The 22,280-nt window shown below is 40.7% G+C and overlaps 2 protein-coding genes across 3 annotated transcripts in view; one reads left to right on the top strand and one right to left on the bottom strand.

Moving 5' to 3' along the window:
* Nucleotides 1-338: 338 nt before the first annotated feature.
* LOC121506239 (growth/differentiation factor 8-like) lies at nt 339-2,949 on the bottom strand. The gene is made up of 3 exons (XM_041781949.1): nt 2,622-2,949; nt 804-1,174; nt 339-719 (listed from the first exon to the last, which is right to left on the bottom strand). The coding sequence occupies exons 1-3, from the start codon at nt 2,947-2,949 to the stop codon at nt 339-341; spliced, it is 1,080 nt and encodes a 359-aa protein (XP_041637883.1).
* A 4,641-nt stretch (nt 2,950-7,590) lies between these two features.
* The window catches only part of LOC121506154 (protein Shroom2-like), a 55,980-nt gene continuing 41,290 nt past the window's right edge, over nt 7,591-22,280 (top strand). The window contains exons 1-3 of one of the 2 annotated variants that reach the window (XM_041781778.1): nt 7,591-8,112; nt 10,622-10,881; nt 19,382-19,530. In XM_041781778.1, coding sequence (XP_041637712.1) covers nt 10,660-10,881; nt 19,382-19,530 — 371 coding nt within the window. In that variant the 5' untranslated portion in view covers nt 7,591-8,112; nt 10,622-10,659. Of the gene's footprint in view, nt 8,147-10,621; nt 10,882-19,381; nt 19,531-22,280 lie in introns of both variants that reach the window. The other variant, XM_041781779.1, reaches the window with a different exon arrangement.

The following is a 22,280-nucleotide window of genomic DNA, read 5'->3' as shown; positions in this document are numbered from 1 at the left end:
TAAAGGCACACATGGAAGACGCCCTGCAGGGTTTGTTCTGGTCAAGGCTCAAGTCAGGACACGTTTTCATAAGACAGGAGGGCAGGGGCAGCAGGAGTCTGGGTATCCTCCACTCTGGAACATGTGCTCGGAGCAGGATTGGTTCTTATTGAGGGTTTAAGTCATGCATGATGTGTGGAAATATAAGTTTAGTATAGCTGGCCCCTTATTTCTGAGTCTTTTCTAGAGTAAATGGGCTAAAGCCATGCATATTTAGAGACAACCTAAGCAGGCCTATCCTCTGGTTTATCCCTGACCCCCGGGTTGAAGGGGATGGTTCTGATCAGCTCCCATCCTCCTCAGGAACAGCCGCAGTGGTCCACCACCATGGACGGGATCTTCCCGTAGATGATCTGCTCCTTGCGGTTGAAGTAGAGCATGTTGATGGGGGACATTTTGGTGGGCGTGCAGCAGGGTCCCGCCGTGCCCCGGGGGTTGGCCTTGTTCACCAGGTGAGCATGCGGGTACTGCTGCAGGTGCATGAATTCACACTCTCCGGAGCAGTAGTTGGCCCGGTAGCGTTTGGGTGCGATGATCCAGTCCCAGCCGAACTCCTCAAAGTCCACAGTGAGCGGGTAGCGACAGCAGCGAGTTTCTGCAGACTCCTCGTCGCAGTTTAGGCCCGAGTCTCGGCGCGATCTCTTTGGGCTGTCGAGGATCTTCACCTCGATGAACGGTTGCTGGGAAGAAAAGCGAATCATCTTTAAAGCAGCAGGAAGGCTTTTATTGGATCATCTTAATGTAAGATGGCGCCCTGCACTCACCAGTCCCTCCTCCCCAGGCTCCACTGAGGTGACCGCCAGATCTTCTCCATTGGAGTCGTAGGCGTTGATCTCGATGCCGTAGTTGGTCTCTGGTTGTCGCAGCCACGCCTGCAGCAGGGACTTGATGTCAATGCTCTGCCAGGAGCCCTCGCCGGCGTCCGTGTCGATCTTCAGAGAACGGACTCTCACCCGCGTGTTGTTCCCTTCCCTCCCCGGTTTAAGGCGCGAGATCTGCAGGAAGACGGTGGTGACCATGTCGGCAGGCCGCAGGTGGACCCACAGCTGAGCACGCAGGATGTTCTTGGGTTGGATCTTTGGGCTGAGGCTGAAGAGACAGCAGGAGGACAAGTCGTCCTGGGCTACCGGATTGGCTAGAAAGGAGAAGACATGAATGACCCAGCTGGTGGATCTGTCTAAGTCAGAGTTACTCAACCCTAAAAATAAAAATACCTTTGCAAGAGCCACAATCTAAGAGGTTAGAGAGGCAATAACAATGAGTTAAAGGAGGCAAAAATGGTCAAAAAGCAAAAAAATGGGTGAAAATGGGGAGGAAAGGTGGCAAATGAGTTACAGGGAGCAAAATATAGTCCAAAAGTGGCAAAAAAAATGAGAGGAAAATGACTAAAATGGCCAGAAAGTGGTATTTAATGACGAAAGGTAAATTAAGTGGCTAAAAATTGGGAGAAAAACTGTGAAAAAGGGCAAAAATGGGACAAAAGTGGTAAAAAAAAATGGGTAAATGGTTGGAAAAAGTGTCAAAAATTGGAAAAAAGTTGAAAAAAAGTGGTATTTAATGGCAAAATGTAGCTTAAATGGGTGAAAATGGGCTAAATGTGGCAATAATTGGGGAAAAAATGGCAAAAATGGGCAAAAAAGTAGGAAAAAGTGTTATTTAATGGCAAAAATTAAATTAAGTGGGTGAAAACAGGGAGAACAAAATGAGAAAGGGCAATAATGGGATTAAAGTGGTCAAAAAATTGGAAAAAAGTGACAAAAATTGGCAAAAAACAGGAAAAAGTGTTGTTTAATGGCAAAAGGTAGCTTAAATGGGTGAAAATGGGCTAAACGTGGCAATAATTGGGATAAAAGTGCCAGAAATTGGACAAAAAAGTAGAAAAATGTGTTTTTAATGACAAAAGGTGAATTAAGAAGGTGAAAATGGGGAGAAAAAAATGAAAAAGGGCAATAATGGGATTAAAGTGGTCAAAAAAATGAAAAAAAAGTTACCAAAAAAATCATCAAAAATTTGAAAAAGGTAGCAAAAAAGCCATCAAAATTGGACAAAAGTAGGAAAAGGTGGTATTTAATGACAAAAGGTAGCTTAAATGGATGAAAAGTGGCAAAAATGGTGAAAATGGGAGAAAAATGCCCTTTTTAAAGGTCTGAGGATTATTTAAATGAAGACATAAAGAGCCACAGGCTGAGTAACACTGGTCTAGAACTTGAAAACATTTCAGCATTAATCATTCAGAAAACAGAGATGATCCAGGGAGAATACAGCCTGACCTTATGACCTTTACTGCAGAGCTCCAGACATAAAGGTTGTTGTGGACCATGAAAAAAGCTCCATTTATGGTCTCCAGTCATAAAAATATTCTAACAGACCAAACTAAAGCAAGCTTTTACTTTGAAAGGAAACGTTTTTCATGGTCTGTAAATAAATAAACAGACAAACAGGTCCATTCAGAGTGAAACAGCCTCCACCAGCCGACATGGAAACCAACTTTACGCACAGGTTTTACACACGGATCATCTTTTTACGCACGTCTAGTACAGTCTCAAACACAGGATGAAAACCTTGACTTCAGGTTATCTTACGCTTCGTGGCCATGGTGATGATGGTCTCCGTCGTGGCGTGGTCCTCGTCCTCCACCCGCGGGTCGTACTGGTCCAGCAGCTGCGTCAGAGGAGGCGCTTTGGGCAGCAGCTGGCGGATCATGTCCCGGCTGATGTTGGGAGCCTGCTCGAGCCGCAGGATGCTCAGGATCTGGGACTTGATGCTGTGGAGCCTCATCTGCTTGCTGTGCTCCCGGAAGTCGCAGGCCGAACACTGCTCCCCGCTCTCCGCCAGCAGCCTGGAGGTCTGGTTCATCTCCATGGAGAAAGTCGCAGAGAAGGAGACGAAGAGGCCGAGGAAGAGGAGCATCCTGGAGAGAAGAAGAGGTCAGTGCAGTGACGCTGGCTGATATGAGTCTGTCCCTGCAGAACAGGACTCTATGATTGGCTGCTAGGAGGCCCTTTTTTTTTTCTATCAGAGGAGAGATTTAAAGAGAAAGCAGCTTCAAAAACCATTTCATTCATGAAGACCTGGAGAGAAACAGCAAATGTACTCACATTTATGACCAGATCTGACTCACATTTATGACCAGATCTGACTCACATTTATGACCAGATCTGACTCACATTTATGACCAGATCTGACTCACATTTATGACCAGATCTGACTCACATTTATGACCAGATTTGACTCACATTTATGACATTTGACTCACATTTATGACATTTGACTCACATTTATGACCAGATCTGACTCACATTTATGACCAGATCTGACTCACATTAATGAGGAGATTTAAATGAATGTGATTTAGATATTTTAAACAGAAAAAGACAATTACTTAGTTAACAAGACATAACAATGCATATCATAATACTTATTCAGAACACATTTTTCCCACTGTCACTGTCCTGACTGCAACAAGAACTTAGTTTTTAGTCTTTTAAGAATTCTTAGTTGTTACGTTGAACCCATTAAAGCTTGAGAACACAAATTAGAGCTAGAAAATCTCATTTTTAGGAAATGAAATGTTTATTTAACTTTCTACTGAAATAAAAAAAATCCAAATTTCCGTAAAATTTAACATATTTATTTGGTTGAATCGTATTTGACACTAGGTGTTCTTGGTAACTGATAATCTACTTTAGGGCATTTTTATCATTTATCAGATTGTGTTTCGAATTTTTTTAGTAACTGATGATCATATTGATTAGATAGACTATTCATAATTGTCTGTATCAAATATGATACAACAGGCTTTAAGGGGGTCACCATGGGCCCCTGATGAACCAGATAATGGCCCCTGATAAACCAGATAATGGCCCCTGATGAACCAGATAATGGCCCCTGATAAACCAGATAATGGCCCCTGATGAACCAGATAATGGCCCCTGATAAACCAGATAATGGCCCCTGATGAACCAGATAATGGCCCCTGATAAACCAGATAATGGACCCTGATAAACCAGATAATGGACCCTGATAAACCAGAGACTGGACCCTGATAAACCAGATAATGGACCCTGATAAACCAGATAATGGCCCCTGATAAACCAGATAATGGCCCCTGATAAACCAGATAATGGACCCTGATAAACCAGATAATGGACCCTGATAAACCAGATAATGGACCCTGATAAACCAGATAATGGACCCTGATAAACCAGAGACTGGACCCTGATAAACCAGATAATGGCCCCTGATAAACCAGATAATGGCCCCTGATAAACCAGATAATGGACCCTGATAAACCAGATAATGGACCCTGATAAACCAGATAATGGACCCTGATAAACCAGATAATGGCCCCTGATAAACCCAGAGAATGGCCCCTGATAAACCCAGAGAATGGACCCTGATAAACCAGAGACTGGACCCTGATAAACCCAGAGACTGGACCCTGATAAACCAGAGACTGGACGCTGATAAACCAGAGACTGGACCCTGATAAACCAGAGACTGGACCCTGATATACCCAGAGACTGGACCCTGATAAACCCAGAGACTGGACCCTGATAAACCAGAGACTGGACGCTGATAAACCCAGAGACTGGACCCTGATAAACCCAGAGACTGGACCCTGATAAACCAGAGACTGGACGCTGATAAACCAGAGACTGGACCCTGATAAACCAGAGACTGGACCCTGATAAACCCAGAGACTGGACCCTGATAAACCAGAGACTGGACGCTGATAAACCAGAGACTGGACCCTGATAAACCAGAGACTGGACCCTGATAAACCAGAGACTGGACCCTGATAAACCAGATAATGGCCCCTGATAAACCAGATAATGGCCCCTGATAAACCAGATAATGGACCCTGATAAACCAGATAATGGACCCTGATAAACCAGATAATGGACCCTGATAAACCCAGAGAATGGCCCCTGATAAACCCAGAGAATGGACCCTGATAAACCAGAGACTGGACCCTGATAAACCCAGAGACTGGACCCTGATAAACCAGAGACTGGACGCTGATAAACCAGAGACTGGACCCTGATAAACCAGAGACTGGACCCTGATATACCCAGAGACTGGACCCTGATAAACCCAGAGACTGGACCCTGATAAACCAGAGACTGGACGCTGATAAACCCTTTCTGTCAGGGTCCTGGAGGCCCCACCCCCTTTTTCACATACCTTCCTACACAGCTGAGTTCCTCCACAGTCTCTGCAGGTGAGGTGGAGAGCGAGGGACAATGAGGGCGGTCTCTGTTGTGTTTTGGGTGGTACTGGATGGACTGCTCCTCCCTCCAGCCTGCACCCAGAGGAAACTGGTTCAGCTGCTTGTTGATCGGCTGCTGATGGCTGAAGAATCCTCTAAATGAGCGTCTGGACGTCCAGAGAGGAGCTGCAGCACAGAGCAGGAGGTAAACAATCACAAACATGTCTAATGTTTATGTTGGTTTTAGTGCGTCCGTCTCTGAATGGTGAGCTCAGTGAAGGTGTTTCTACGTGGAGCTGTTGGAAATCAGAAACACCATAAACCTCACATTTATGTCTGTTTTGATGATTCTGCAGCCGTGAAGATGATGATGGTGAGATGCTACTGAAGAGTAGACTCTTCCTCCAGTATCTGGTGAGAATGGGAGCTAAAGAATCCAGGTGCTGGTTTCCAGCCTGTTCAGACCAGCAGAAGGAGAACATCGTGGACAAACACCAAACAGAGAACTTTCTACAGGAGGTCCTAGAAGGACCGAGCCCCGTCAGTCCAGCAGAGCCGCTCAACAAACCCATGGTGGATTTTGCCCAGAAGATGTCGGAGGACATCCTGATCCAGGTCCTGCAGGTCTGCTGGGAGATGGAGATCCAGTTTAAAGAGCTGCCTTTCATGGACTCTGAGAGTGAATATGTCATAGAGGACTGTTAGACTTTTAGATCCAAAGCTGGTTCAGACAATAACGTTAAAATAAAATCATTTTGATCCTTTGATGAGGAAGAATTCTGCCTCTCCATGCTCTTCATTAATCCAAACAGACTCTAGGATGTTTCCAGGGATGTCAGTCTGGTTTGGCATGTCTAGGATGCTGAAAGTCTCTGCTGATGGTTTAAAGAGTGACTGGAGCACAGAGACGCTCCAACAGCCATGTCTCAGTGAGAAAATCACAGGTTTCTGACACCTGTTCAACAGGACGGCCTTGTCATGTTTACACTTCAGGTCTGAGCTCCTGTGTACATGAAAACAGAGTCACTCACACCCAGGTCCTCTCTGAGGCTGCAGAGTCACTCACTCACTCAGACTCTCACTCCTGTAGACCTGAGTCAGACCAGGAGGAACATTTATTTATTAGATGTGTTCATATTTCCTCTTCTGAGAGCAGGAATGTTGGAGGTTCATAAATCAAACATTTGCAAACATCTGATTGTCTCCTTTAGATTTCTCTGGGTTAAAACGTCAACGCTGAAGAGACGGGTGTTAAAGGTCACGTATTTGACCCCTTTAACCCTCCTCTAGTTTTCTACCCTCTGGACATCTTCAAGGCAAAAATGTACACATATAAATAACGGTCATTAAATCACCATACATCAGTATTTTTTCTACTTTTTTAAATAAATCTCTTTAACAACTTCAGACCTGCTCAAAACTACCAAACATTCAATAATTCTCAGAATTTTAACCCTTTAAACTCACACAAAACTCTCCATAAAATAACGGGCAAAAATCAAAGAATGTGGTGCATGGTCCTACAATGAGGAAACGGTTGAATCTGGTGGAATACGGTAAAAATGTCAAATTTCACTAGACTCCTTCACATTGAAATGCTGACATTAAAGAATGCATGATTTTATACTGCAGTGACAGTGAGATTATAAAACCTGGTTTTAATGGAAGTCAATGGGGGCATTTTAGCCTCCAAGGTGTGAGGGTGTTTCTGACATTACCTAAAAAATATTAATGCAATTAATTCAGTTTTGTTGCTAATCTTTGACCCATCCAAGACTCTCATCACCCCCAAAGCCCCATCTTTCTACTGTTTATTATATGGAAAATAATTCACTTTTTCTGTTTGTTTGTTTTGTTTGTTTGTTTGTTTGTTTGCAGTAAAAAAATGAAATATTTCAAATAATCAAACTGGCATTAAAAGGGTTAAAATTCTAAAAATGATTGAATGTTTGTGCGCCCATATTTCACGCAAAGAATCATGGGGGCTAGGAATAAGGTGATTTTTCGTTTTTTGTTGAAGTTTTAGTTTTTATTCAGTTTAAGTTAAAATGTTTTTATCATGTTAGTTTGAGTTATTTAGTTATTTTTAGTTAACTATAATAATCTTGGCCCAGAGGACAAAGGAGACGTGAGTGAAAAATATTCCGATTTTTTTAAACTTCACCACAAAGTCAAACACCGAAAGGAGCACCTGAAGGCAACACTTAGCTTGATGACGCAGCACGTCACCGCTAGATGGCGCGGTGACATCATCAGCTGCAGCTGCAGACGGAGTGGTGATGGAGCTGAGAAACAGACGGTGATGTGGGGAGGATAGAGGGTCTGGATCTCTGCCGAGGAGGAGGCACACTTCTACTCTGTAAGGCTGAATTTAGAGCTGTCTGAGTGAAGACTAGGACTAACTTTAACCTGCAACACGGACTAACTTTAACCTGCAACACGGACTAACTTTTACCTGCAACACGGACTAACTTTAACCTGCAACACGGACTAACTTTTACCTGCAACACGGACTAACTTAAACCTGTAACGCGGACTAACTTTAACCTGTAACACGGACTAACTTTAACCTGTAACACGGACTAACTCTAACCTTGTCTCCGGACTAACTCTAACCTGGTCTCTGGACTAACTCTAACCTGGTCTCCGGACTAACTCTAACCTGGTCTCTGGACTAACTCTAACCTGGTCTCCGGACTAACTCTAACCTGGTCTCCGGACTAACTCTAACCTGGTCTCTGGACTAACTCTAACCTGGTCTCTGGACTAACTCTAACCTGGTCTCTGGACTAACTCTAACCTGTTGGAGCTGACAGCGGTACCCGTCCTCTCCGTCTCCTCTCTCCGGTCTCCAGCCTGAGGTTCGTTATCAGAATTAAACTGAGTGTAACATCTGTGAGTGGCTTTAATCGGCTCTGTGTTTGTTAAATTATTAAATGTAATAAAATATTAAAATAAATATAATGTAAGCTAGCTTAAAGGGCTGTTAACCTGCTGTTTTTAGCATTATTACTGCTGCTGTTCTGTCAGAGGATTATTTATTTATATTTCAAACTTCAACTTCTTAAAGAAGGATGCTTTTTACTTTTTTAATAATGAATGCTATCACTGTTTAATACCAGCTCCTGCACTTTAAAGCTCTGTTACTGGTTTCTAATAGTCCCCATCTTCATAATAAAATATCAGAATGGTTCAATTTAACAAATCTAACAAGAAAATGTTCAGCATCATCAATTATTCAACCAGAGGACATTAAAGTAACTGCTGTGATCTTAAAATTGTATGAAAAAAAATCCTTTTTTGCACTTAAACTGGCATTTAAAGGGTTAAATGTCTCAAAAATTAATCAGTAGTCGGTATTTATGATCAGGTCCAATCTGAAACCCGTAAAAACAGGTCAAAAAGTGGTGAAAATGTGTTAAAGAGCCAGATAAACTCGTAAAAACAGGTAATAAAGTGGTGAAAATGTGTTAAAGAGCCAGATAAACTCGTAAAAACAGGTAATAAAGTGGTGAAAATGTGTTAAAGAGCCAGATAAACTCGTAAAAACAGGTAATAAAGTGGTGAAAATGTGTTAAAGAGCCAGATAAACTCGTAAAAACAGGTCAAAAAGTGGCGAAAATATGTTAAAGAGCCAGATAAACTCGTAAAAACAGGTCAAAAAGTGGTGAAAATGTGTTAAAGAGCCAGATAAACTCGTAAAAACAGGTCAAAAAGTGGCGAAAATATGTTAAAGAGCCAGATAAACTCGTAAAAACAGGTCAAAAAGTGGTGAAAATGTGTTAAAGAGCCAGATAAACTCGTAAAAACAGATCAAAAAGTGGCGAAAATATGTTAAAGAGCCAGATAAACTCGTAAAAACAGGTCAAAAAGTGGTGAAAATGTGTTAAAGAGCCAGATAAACTCGTAAAAACAGGTAATAAAGTGGTGAAAATGTGTTAAAGAGCCAGATAAACTCGTAAAAACAGGTCAAAAAGTGGCGAAAATATGTTAAAGAGTCAGATAAACTCGTAAAAATAGGTCAAAAAGTGGTGAAATGTGTTAAAGAGCCAGATAAACTCGTAAAAACAGGTCAAAAAGTGGCGAAAATATGTTAAAGAGCCAAATAAACTCATAAAAACAGGTCAAAAAGTGGTGAAAATGAGTTAAAGAGCCATTAAACTCGTAAAAACAGGTCAAAAAGTGGCGAAAATGTGTTAAAGAGCCATTAAACTCGTAAAAACAGGTCAAAAAGTGGCGAAAATATGTTAAAGAGCCAAATAAACTCATAAAAACAGGTCAAAAAGTGGCGAAAATATGTTAAAGAGCCATTAAACTCATAAAAACAGGTCAAAAAGTGGCGAAAATGTGTTCAAAGTGGGGAAAAACGGTTAAAAGCAAAACACATTAGCAGACATTTTTTAAACAGGCAGAAAAGGAGAAAAGTGGCAAAAGTGGGTGGAAAATGGCAAAAGGTTGTAAAAATGGCTAGATGAAGTAGGAAAATTGGGTTCAAAAGTGAAATAAAAGTGTAAAAAATGGGCATAGAGTGTCAAACGTGTCATAAATGAACAGTGGTGAAAAGTGGTTAAAAAGCACCCGTTTTGCTGATTCAGCATGCATGCATTGATGCCATCAATAAATCAGGACTGTGGAGGGCCCATGTGTTGGAAAAAAAAACCTTAAAATGATGTAGGTTGTTAAATCTCATTGATTTTGACTTGTGCTGTATAAATAAATACGTTTGTTTCCAGTAATAGATAATAAATGAACCGTGTAAGTAACATTTGCTATCCTGACATTACAGATAGGATATTTTAGGTCAGATGTCTGTGCTCCACTGAGTCTGTGGTACATCCTCCTTTAATTCAGTTATGAGGAGAAACAGCTGTGGGCTCCTATGGGTTTAAATTAATACAAAGAAAGTGTTTTCTCCTTTTGAAAAGTAAATTATCTTTATTGTTATTTATGTATGGTGTCCATTGTTAATCATGAACAACCTTAGTGTAACAATTTACTTAAATGTTGAAATAAAATACACAATAATTAAAGTTGCTCATTATTACATATCCACTGCTGTGATAATCAGAAATCTAATTTACCTGCAGAATATGACAAATCTGACATATTTGGGGTGTTTTTGGCATCAAGGGTTTTTGCACTTAACTGGCATTTCTAAAAAATTAATCATATGTGATATTTATGATCAGATTTTTTTAATAATGCAGAATAATCTGGAACAATATGAATGTTTATTGTTGTTATTGTTATTTATGTACGCGGCCATTTCTGGTCCCTAACAGCCTGAGGTGAACTATTTCCTCTACTCCCCCTGAGGGTTAGAAACGCTCGATAAACACTTGATAAACGGGTAAAAACTCTGTGTTTCAGACCGGCCTCATGCTGATGGAGAGCCGACCAGAAGCACCATGGATGCCGTGGACTACCGGGACCATCTGAGGGTTTCAGCAGGAAGGATGAGGTGGTGGAGAGAGGCGGACACGTGGAGAGGGACGGGGCAGCAGAGGAGAGACGAGGAAGACGAGGAGGAGGGTGAAGAGCTGGTGGAGGTGTCGCTCAGAGGAAACGCACCCTGGGGTTTCACCCTGAGGGGGGGCACCGAGCACCGAGAGCCTCTGGTCATCACCAAGGTGTGGAAGAGTCTTTAGTCGGTGATCGTTTCAGGCACGAGCACGGAGGGTCACTGAAAGTAGGACTGCAGAACATCAGAGTTTATCAGCACTGCAACAAACAGATAAACCATTTTAGGCAAAAACGCCTTGACTCGTACTCAGCATGTGGACGTTTTTAGAGAAATTCCTGCAAATGTAGAGGTTTGAAAACAGCAATCCCTGATATTATATTAATTTAACCAGATTAATATAAATATAAACCAGAATGATAACACCAGTGTAGGGTTCAAATGATGACTTCCTGTTTTAAAGCCTGTGTGCTCTGAGCTTCAGGTCAATTAGAGCTGTGGTGCAGAATTCAGGGCCTCTCACCTGTGTCCGAAACATTGACCTCATGGGAACGCCACGCCAGAACATGTCAGCGCCTTTTTATACCTCACAGAAGTGTGACATATTACACCTCAGGGTCACTTTTAGCTTCTGTTTGAATCCCTCTGTGTCGACCAGTCGCTTCAGACTCTGACATCCAATCAGACATCCGATAGAGAGCATGAACTCAGACGTCCGATAGAGAGCACGAACTCAGACGTCTGATAGAGAGCGTGAACTCAGACGTCTGATAGAGAGCGTGAATTCAGATGTCCGATAGAGAGCACGAACTCAGACGTCCGATAGAGAGCATGAACTCAGACGTCTGATAGAGAGCGTGAATTCAGATGTCCGATAGAGAGCATGAACTCAGACGTCTGATAGAGAGCGTGAATTCAGACTACCGATAGAGAGCGTGAACTCAGACGTCTGATAGAGAGCGTGAATTCAGACTACCGATAGAGAGCGTAAACTCAGACGTCTGATAGAGAGCGTGAATTCAGACTACCGATAGAGAGCGTGAACTCGGACGTCCGATAGAGAACGTGAATTCAGACGTCCGATAGAGAGCGTGAATTCAGACGTCCGATAGAGAGCATGAACTCAGACGTCCGATAGAGAGCGTGAACTCAGACGTCCGATAGAGAGCGTGAATTCAGACGTCCGGTAGAGAGCGTGAATTCAGACGTCCAATAGAGAGCTTGAGTTCAGACGTCCAATAGAGAGCGTGAGTTCAGACGTCCAATAGAGAGCTTGAATTCAGACGTCCGATAGAGAGCGTGAATTCAGATGTCCGATAGAGAGCACGAACTCAGACGTCCGATAGAGAGCATGAACTCAGACGTCTGATAGAGAGCGTGAACTCAGACGTCTGATAGAGAGCGTGAATTCAGATGTCCGATAGAGAGCACAAACTCAGACGTCCGATAGAGAGCATGAACTCAGACGTCTGATAGAGAGCGTGAATTCAGACTACCGATAGAGAGCGTGAACTCGGACGTCCGATAGAGAACGTGAATTCAGACGTCCGATAGAGAGTGTGAATTCAGACGTCCGATAGAGAGCATGAACTCAGACGTCCGATAGAGAGCGTGAACTCAGACGTCCGATAGAGAGCGTGAATTCAGACGTCCGGTAGAGAGCGTGAATTCAGACGTCCAATAGAGAGCTTGAGTTCAGACGTCCAATAGAGAGCGTGAGTTCAGACGTCCAATAGAGAGCTTGAATTCAGACGTCCGATAGAGAGCGTGAATTCAGACTTTCGATAGAGAGCGTGAATTCAGACGTCTGAAAGAGCGTGAATTCAGACGTCCGATAGAGAGCGTGAATTCAGACGTCCGGTAGAGAGCGTGAGTTCAGACGTCCAATAGAGAGCGTGAGTTCAGACGTCCAATAGAGAGCGTGAGTTCAGACGTCCAATAGAGAGCGTGAATTCAGACGTCCGATAGAGAGCGTGAGTTCAGACGTCCAACAGAGAGCGTGAGTTCAGACGTCCGATAGAGAGCGTGAGTTCAGACGTCCGATAGAGAGCGTGAGTTCAGACGTCCAATAGAGAACGTGAGTTCAGACGTCCAACAGAGAGCGTGAGTTCAGACGTCCAATAGAGAGCGTGAGTTCAGACGTCCAATAGAGAGCGTGAATTCAGACGTCCGATAGAGAGCGTGAATTCAGACGTCTGAAAGAGCGTGAATTCAGACGTCTCCAATAGAGAGCGTGAATTCAGATGTTCGGATAGAGAGCGTGAATTCAGACGTCCAATAGAGAGCGTGAGTTCAGACGTCCGATAGAGAGCGTGAGTTCAGACGTCCAACAGAGAGCGTGAGTTCAGACGTCCAACAGAGAGCGTGAGTTCAGACGTCCGATAGAGAGCGTGAGTTCAGACGTCCAACAGAGAGCGTGAGTTCAGACGTCCGATAGAGAGCGTGAGTTCAGACGTCCAACAGAGAGCGTGAGTTCAGACGTCCGATAGAGAGCGTGAGTTCAGACGTCCAACAGAGAGCGTGAGTTCAGACGTCCGATAGAGAGCGTGAGTTCAGACGTCCAACAGAGAGCGTGAGTTCAGACGTCCAACAGAGAGCGTGAGTTCAGACGTCCGATAGAGAGCGTGAGTTCAGACGTCCGATAGAGAGCGTGAGTTCAGACGTCCAACAGAGAGCGTGAGTACAGACGTCCAACAGAGAGCGTGAGTTCAGACGTCCGATAGAGAGCGTGAGTTCAGACGTCCAACAGAGAGCGTGAGTTCAGACGTCCGATAGAGAGCGTGAGTTCAGACGTCCAACAGAGAGCGTGAGTTCAGACGTCCGATAGAGAGCGTGAGTTCAGACGTCCGATAGAGAGCGTGAGTTCAGACGTCCAACAGAGAGCGTGAGTTCAGACGTCCGATAGAGAGCGTGAGTTCAGACGTCCGATAGAGAGCGTGAGTTCAGACGTCCGATAGAGAGCGTGAGTTCAGACGTCCAACAGAGAGCGTGAGTTCAGACGTCCGATAGAGAGCGTGAGTTCAGACGTCCGATAGAGAGCGTGAGTTCAGACGTCCAATAGAGAGCGTGAGTTCAGACGTCCCATAGAGAGCGTGAGTTCAGACGTCCAATAGAGAGCGTGAATTCAGACGTCTCCAATAGAGAGCGTGAATTCAGATGTTCGGATAGAGAGCGTGAATTCAGACGTCCGATAGAGAGCGTGAACTCAGATTTCCGATTGAGAACGTGAATTCAGACGTCCGATGGAGAGAGTGAATTCAGACGTCCGATAGAGAGCGTGAATTCAGATCAGGCATTGTTTTAATCCAGGTATGTTAGATCTAAGAAATCGAACTTGGCTGATTATTGGCCTGTAATTTGTCAGTTCTTGGCCGGGTCTTGGTTGATTATTGGCCGATTATTTGCAGCTTATTGGTTGGTTATTGGTGGATTATTGGCTAAATTTTTGCTGCTTATTGGCTGGTTATTGGTGGATTATTGGCTGATTATTGGCTAAATTTTTGCTGCTTATTGGCTGGTTATTGGCTTATTATTGACTTATTATTTGCTGGTTATTTATTATGTATTGACTGATTATTGGCTGATTATTGACTGATTATTGACTGGTTATTTTCTGGTTTTTGGTGGATTATTTGCTGATTATTGACTGATTATTGACTGGTTATTTTCTGGTTTTTGGTGGATTATTTGCTGATTATTGACTGATTATTGACTGGTTATTTTCTGGTTTTTGGTGGATTATCGGCTGATTATTGGCTTATTATTGACTGGTTATATTCTGGTTTTTGGTGGATTATTGGCTAATTATTGGCTGATTATTATCTGATTATTGACTGGTTATTTTCTGATTTTGGTGGATTATTGGCTAATTATTGGCTGATTATTGACTGGTTATTTTCTGATTTTTGGTGGATTATTGACTGATTATTGGCTGATTATTAACTGATTATTGACTGGTTATTTTCTGGTTTTTGGTGGATTATTGGCTAATTATTGGCTGATTATTGACTGGTTATTTTCTGATTTTTGGTGGATTATTGACTGATTATTGGCTGGTTATTGACTGGTTATTTTCTGATTTTTGGTGGATTATTGACTGATTATTGGCTGATTATTTTCCGTTTTTTGGTGGATTATTGGCTTATTATTGACTGGTTATTTTCCGGTTTTTGGTGGATTATTGGCTGATTATTGGCTGATTATTGACTGGTTATTTTCCGTTTTTTGGTGGATTATTGACTGATTATTAACTGATTATTGACTGGTTATTTTCTTGTTTTTGGTGCATTATTTGCTGATTATTGGCGGGTTATTGACTGGTTATTTTCTGGTTTTTGGTGGATTATTGGCTGATTATTGACTGATTATTGACTGGTTATTTTCTGGTTTTTGGTGGCTTATTTGCTGATTATTGACTGATTATTGACTGTTTATTTTCTGGTTTTTGGTGCATTATTTGCTAATTATTGACTGATTATTGACTGGTTATTTTCTGGTTTTTGGTGGATTATTTGCTGATTATTGACTGATTATTGACTGGTTATTTTCTGGTTTTTGGTGGATTATTTGCTGATTATTGACTGGTTATTTTCTGGTTTTTGGTGGATTATTTGCTGATTATTGACTGATTATTGACTGGTTATTTTCTGGTTTTTGGTGGATTTTTGGCTGATTATTAACTGATTATTGACTGGTTATTTTCTTGTTTTTGGTGCATTATTTGCTGATTATTGGCGGGTTATTGACTGGTTATTTTCTTGTTTTTGGTCGATTATTGGCTGATTATTGACTGATTATTGACTGGTTATTTTCTGGTTTTTGGTGGCTTATTTGCTGATTATTGACTGATTATTGACTGGTTATTTTCTGGTTTTTGGTAGATTATTGGCTGATTATTGACTGATTATTGACTGGTTATTTTCTGGTTTTTGGTGGATTATTGGCTGATTATTGACTGGTTATTTTCTTGTTTTTGGTGGATTATCGGCTGATTATTGGCTTATTATTGACTGGTTATATTCTGGTTTTTGGTGGATTATTGGCTGATTATTGACTGATTATTATCTGATTATTGACTGGTTATTTTCTGATTTTGGTGGATTATTGGCTAATTATTGGCTGATTATTGACTGGTTATTTTCTGATTTTTGGTGGATTATTGACTGATTATTGGCTGATTATTAACTGATTATTGACTGGTTATTTTCTGGTTTTTGGTGGATTATTGGCTAATTATTGGCTGATTATTGACTGGTTATTTTCTGATTTTTGGTGGATTATTGACTGATTATAGGCTGGTTATTGACTGGTTATTTTCTGATTTTTGGTGGATTATTGACTGATTATTGGCTGATTATTTCCCGGTTTTTGGTGGATTATTGGCTTATTATTGACTGGTTATTTTCCGGTTTTTGGTGGATTTTTGGCTGATTATTGACTGGTTATTTTCCGGTTTTTGGTGGATTATTGGCTGATTATTGGCTGATTATTGACTGGTTATTTTCCGGTTTTTGGTGGATTATTGGCTGATTATTAACTGATTATTGACTGGTTATTTTCTTGTTTTTGGTGCATTATTTGCTGATTATAGGCGGGTTATTGACTGGTTATTTTCTGGTTTTTGGTGGATTATTGGCTGATTATTGCCTGATTATTGACTGTTTATTTTCTGGTTTTTGGTGGATTATTTGCTGATTATTGACTGATTATTGACTGGTTATTTTCTGGTTTTTGGTGCATTATTTGCTGATTATTGGCGGGTTATTGACTTATTATTGACTTATTATTTGCTGGTTATTTATTATGTATTGACTGATTATTGGCTGATTATTGACTGATTATTGACTGGTTATTTTCTGGTTTTTGGTGGATTATTGGCTGATTATTGACTGGTTATTTTCTTGTTTTTGGTGGATTATCGGCTGATTATTGGCTGATTATTATCTGATTATTGACTGGTTATTTTCTGATTTTGGTGGATTATTGGCTAATTATTGGCTGATTATTGACTGGTTATTTTCTGATTTTTGGTGGATTATTGGCTGATTATTGACGGATTATTATCTGATTATTGACTGGTTATTTTCTGATTTTGGTGGATTATTGGCTAATTATTGGCTGATTATTGACTGGTTATATTCTGGTTTTTGGTGGATTATTGGCTGATTATTGACTGATTATTATCTGATTATTGACTGGTTATTTTCTGATTTTTGGTGGATTATTGGCTAATTATTGGCTGATTATTGACTGGTTATTTTCTGATTTTTGGTGGATTATTGACTGATTATTGGCTGATTATTAACTGATTATTGACTGGTTTTTTTCTGGTTTTTGGTGGATTATTGGCTAATTATTGGCTGATTATTGACTGGTTATTTTCTGATTTTTGGTGGATTATTGACTGATTATTGGCTGGTTATTGACTGGTTCTTTTCTGATTTTTGGTGGATTATTGACTGATTATTGGCTGATTATTTCCCGGTTTTTGGTGGATTATTGGCTTATTATTGACTGGTTATTTTCCGGTTTTTGGTGGATTTTTGGCTGATTATTGACTGGTTATTTTCCGGTTTTTGGTGGATTATTGGCTGATTATTGGCTGATTATTGACTGGTTATTTTCCGGTTTTTGGTGGATTATTGGCTGATTATTAACTGATTATTGACTGGTTATTTTCTTGTTTTTGGTGCATTATTTGCTGATTATTGGCGGGTTATTGACTGGTTATTTTCTGGTTTTTGGTGGATTATTGGCTGATTATTAACTGATTATTGACTGTTTATTTTCTGGTTTTTGGTGGATTATTTGCTGATTATTGACTGATTATTGACTGGTTATTTTCTGGTTTTTGGTGCATTATTTGCTGATTATTGGCGGGTTATTGACTGGTTATTTTCTGGTTTTTGGTGGATTATTGGCTGATTATTGACTGGTTATTTTCTTGTTTTTGGTGGATTATTTGCTGATTATTGACTGATTATTGACTGGTTATTTTCTGGTTTTTGGTGCATTATTTGCTGATTATTGGCGGGTTATTGACTGGTTATTTTCTGGTTTTTGGTGGATTATTGGCTGATTATTGACTGATTATTGACTGGTTATTTTCTGGTTTTTGGTGGATTATTTGCTGATTATTGACTGATTATTGACTGGTTATTTTCTGGTTTTTGGTGGATTATTGGCTGATTATTGACTGGTTATTTTCTGGTTTTTGGTGGATTATTTGCTGATTATTGACTGATTATTGACTGGTTATTTTCTAGTTTTTGGTGGATTATTGGCTGATTATTAACTGATTATTGACTGGTTATTTTCTTGTTTTTGGTGCATTATTTGCTGATTATTGGCGGATTATTGGCTGATTGTTAAAATTTTGCCAGTTATCTTTATTGCTTATTTTAAAAAAACCATTCACAAGATTAACTGTTAAAAAGACTTTTTCGGCACCACTGTGAGATGTGTCTACTCTCTTCACAGTCTCACCTAAGTCCCGCCCACAGCAGGGTCTGATTGGCTAGGATGTGATTTTCAATCCTGGTCTCCTTTCCAAATAAATGTAGAGATGATGCTTTTGATCCTAGCCAGTAGGGATAGGTGTGGACAGAGGAGGCATGCTTATAACGAAGTCCGTCTTTGGTAAAATATTCATTCTTCAGTATGTGAGAAAATAAACACTCCATGATATTTAAAAATATGAGTGATATCTGTATCGGTATCTGCTCCCTTTGACATGAGATTCGTACAGATGGTCTAATCCACTGATACTCAACCTGTGGCTCTTCTATGTCCTAATTTTAATTTTTTTTTTTCACCAGAAAACCTTAGAAAGGGAAACTTTTCTCCCCTTTTCACCATTTTTTGCCACTTTTCATCCATTTAAGCTACCTTTTGCCATTAAATACCACTTTTTCCTACCTTTTTGCCCAATTTTGCCACTTTTTTCCAATTTTTGCCTCTTTTATCCCATTTGGCCCATTCTAGCTATGTTTTGACCTTAAATACCACTAGCTTCCTACTTTCCCATTTTTAACAATTTTTTAAAACCTTTTTACCCATTTTTTTTTACCAGTTTTACCCCATTTTTGCCCTTTTTCATAGTTTTTTCTCCCCATTTTCACCCACTTAATTTGCATTTTGCCATTAAATACCCCTTTTTTCCTAGTTTTTGCCCATTTATTCTACCTTTTGCCATTAAATACCACTTTTTTCCTAGTTTTTGCCCCTATCTGTCCTTGCTGGAGTCATAGACGTGTTTTACCTGAGCGCTACCTGGCTGCTACATCAGGTTACAGGCACTGCAGGGTTTAATTTTTAATGAGAGCTCAGGTTGCCGTCGGCTGATGATGAGGGTGGAACAGGATCCACAGGAGCTACGTGTTAAATTAATATTTCTATCTTCATCACCTGAAGCTAAGAGTCCAACAAAGTTTGCTGAAGAAACTTAGAATGAAAACAGAAAAGCCTGAGTGTCTGAAGCAGAGCCAGCGCGTCCTGAGGCTCTGCAGCAGATAAACACCAACAAAGAAGAGTTGATCTGTGAGGAGGACAGCAGAGGTTTGACTGAGCTGATGCTGGGAGCACAAATATGCTCTGCTTCACCTCAGCATGAATGTTTACGGCTCTTATGTAATAGTCTCAAACACCTGTGCTCTGATCTGTGTTCTCAGGTGGAGGAGGGCAGCGTGGCAGCATCGGCCCGCCTCCAGGCCGGCGATCAGATGGTGAGCGTGAACGCCGTTCCCCTCGGCGGCTCCCGACAGGAAGCCATCTGCCTGGTGAAGAGCTCTCATAAGACGCTGACCCTGGTGGTTCGCAGGTACCCTGACAGTAGATACTAGAGAGGGTCCAGACGGAGCCTGGCAGCCTCTCAGAAGGCCCCCGGCGCCTCGCTCGCCCCTCGGGCTGAAACAAAAGAGGCTTTTGTGGAGGCGGGGGAGCTGCAGCCAACAGTGTTAGTTCAGAGTGGAGATAATGACTCCTAAATGAGACAGAGAGGAGTCCCCTCTGTCAGCTGGTAGGAGACTGACCTGCCAAACATTCACAGCCTCAGAGCAGCCCCGCTTTAGCTCAGAGTCCTGGACCAGGCCGTCCTCTTTACTTCAGAGTCCTGGACCAGGCCGTCCTCTTTACTTCAGAGTCCTGGACCAGGCCGTCCTCTTTACTTCAGAGTCCTGGACCAGGCCGTCCTCTTTACTTCAGAGTCCTGGACCAGGCCGTCCTCCATGTCTTGATATCTGTAGTCTGAGAGGACGTTAGACCAAACATTCACAGCCTCAGAGCAGCCCCACTTTAGCTCAGAGTCCTGGACCAGGCCGTCCTCCGGGTCTAGATTTCTGTTAGACTGTAGTCAGAGGACGTTAGACCCAGGAGGAGAGGATTTATTACACGCTTCAATATTCACCAGCGTTATTGTTGAACTTTAACATGAAGCAGTCAGACCAAAGGCTCTCCAAAGCACAGCTGGAGATGTTACTATTTATTATTCAGCAGATTACCCAAGAATCCATGCAGGCTAAATTAATATTTAAATATACTTTATTACAGAAATAGAATATTAGAGATTTTGCTTTACAGTATTTTTAATTTTATATTTATAATATTAGTAAATATATTTATAAAAATATAATTTATAATATTAAATAAGTGAATATTACATTGATCAATTTATAATACATAAATAATAAACAAAAATAATAAATTCAAAAAATAATACTGAATAAATAAATGATAATAGATATTAAATTCATAATATAATTTATAATATAAAATGTAATACCTAAAATTAAATTAAATTATACTTTATTTATATTACAGGAATAACAGCCTGCTCCACAGTGATCCATTAACCTCCCCTGACCCTGCACGGGTGATGAGGACGTTAGAGTTTCTACAACACAGCGATCGTTCAGAACTGTTGGCAGAATTCTCCAGAAACAATGTTGAAGGTTAAAGTATTTTGTTTAAATCTGCTTTGACATGTCCAGGAATTTTAGGGACATTTTAGAATTTGATTAGATGTTTGGGGAATTTGCTCTCAAGTTTTTAGGGATTTTCATGAGAATTTTGGACGTACTGTATGTCTGAATTATTGGGAGAGGTTGGGAAAAGGTCGGCATTTGGGAAATTTATGTGGAAATTTAAAGGCATTTTCATAGAAGTTGGGGAAATTTATTTGCAATTTTTGAGTATTTGATTCAAATTTTCTGGGGGAATTTTCAGGTTTTTTTCATGGGTATTTCAGTATTGGTAGATTTTCTGACCAGGAGTTTAGGTCAGGTTGATCCTTTCAAATGTTGAGGAATTTTCATGGAAATTTGGGGAATTTTACAGTAGTTTTCATGGAGATTTTGGGGAATTTGTTTGGATATTTTGAGGAATGTGCTTGGAATTCTTAAAACAATTTAATGGAAATTTTGGGGCTTTCTTAGAATAGTTTTGAGACTTCCAAAGGTGGTTTGGGTAGGTATAGGACCTTAGGATGCTTTTGGAAAGTTAAAGGCATTTTCAGGAAAATTTTGAGGTGTATTCATAACTTTTGAGATTTTTTTTTTTTTTTTTGCTTTTAAACTTTGTGGTATTTTCATGGAGATTTGGGAAATTTATTTTTTACATTTTTAGGAATTGACAAGGGATTCATTCATTTGACATGTTGGGAATATTCATGGAAATTAATTTGGATGATTGTAAATTTGGGGAGATTTTTAGTGGAATGTTCAGGCTTTATTAAAAAACGTTTAACTGAAATATTTTTGGAATTTATGAAGGAATTTGGGGTTATTTTTATGGAATACTTAAAAAAATGTTTTTATTAACTATAGTATTAAATTTTTTAATAATTTACCAGGTCATATCAGGTCTCTGTCTGCTCCATCAGTGTTAGCTGAGGCTAATCATGGTGCAGTTAGCGCCACCCTCTGGGTGTTTGTGGTACTACATCCACACTGAAACAAAGGTGGGATGGTTTAGGAAAGTTAAGGCTGGCTTCTCAGGAGTTAAAAATAAAATATGAAGAAGGATACAGTCTTAACGTCTCATGAAGCTTCAGAATCAGCCATGACTGTTAGTTTGTATTCTCTCTGACCTAAAACACCGTACTGTCAGAGTTTGTCTCTGATTTTAACAACTTAAAACTAAAAACAGTGTTGGTTTGTGACTTTTGTCCCATGCTGTGCTGTTGTTTTTAATGGTATGTGACTTTTGTCCCATGCTGTGCTGTTGTTTTTAATGGTTTGTGACTTTTGTCCCATGCTGTGCGGTTGTTTTTAATGGTTTGTGACTTTTGTCCCATGCTGTGCTGTTGTTTTTAATGGTTTGTGACTTTTGTCCCATGCTGTGCTGTTGTTTTTAATGGTTTGTGACTTTTGTCCCATGCTGTGCTGTTGTTTTTAATGGTTTGTGACTTTTGTCCCATGCTGTGCTGTCGTTTTTAATGGTTTGTGACTTTTGTCCCATGCTGTGCTGTTGTTTTTGTGACTTTTGTCCCATGCTGTGCTGTTGTTTTTAATGGTTTGTGACTTTTGTCCCATGCTGTGCTGTTGTTTTTGTGACTTTTGTCCCATGCTGTGC

Source organism: Cheilinus undulatus, linkage group 24 (genome assembly GCF_018320785.1).
Source record: "Cheilinus undulatus linkage group 24, ASM1832078v1, whole genome shotgun sequence".
Classification (NCBI taxonomy): domain Eukaryota; kingdom Metazoa; phylum Chordata; class Actinopteri; order Labriformes; family Labridae; genus Cheilinus; species Cheilinus undulatus.
The sequence above is the reverse complement of the archived record's forward strand: the minus strand, read 5'-3'. Positions and strand labels throughout refer to the sequence as shown.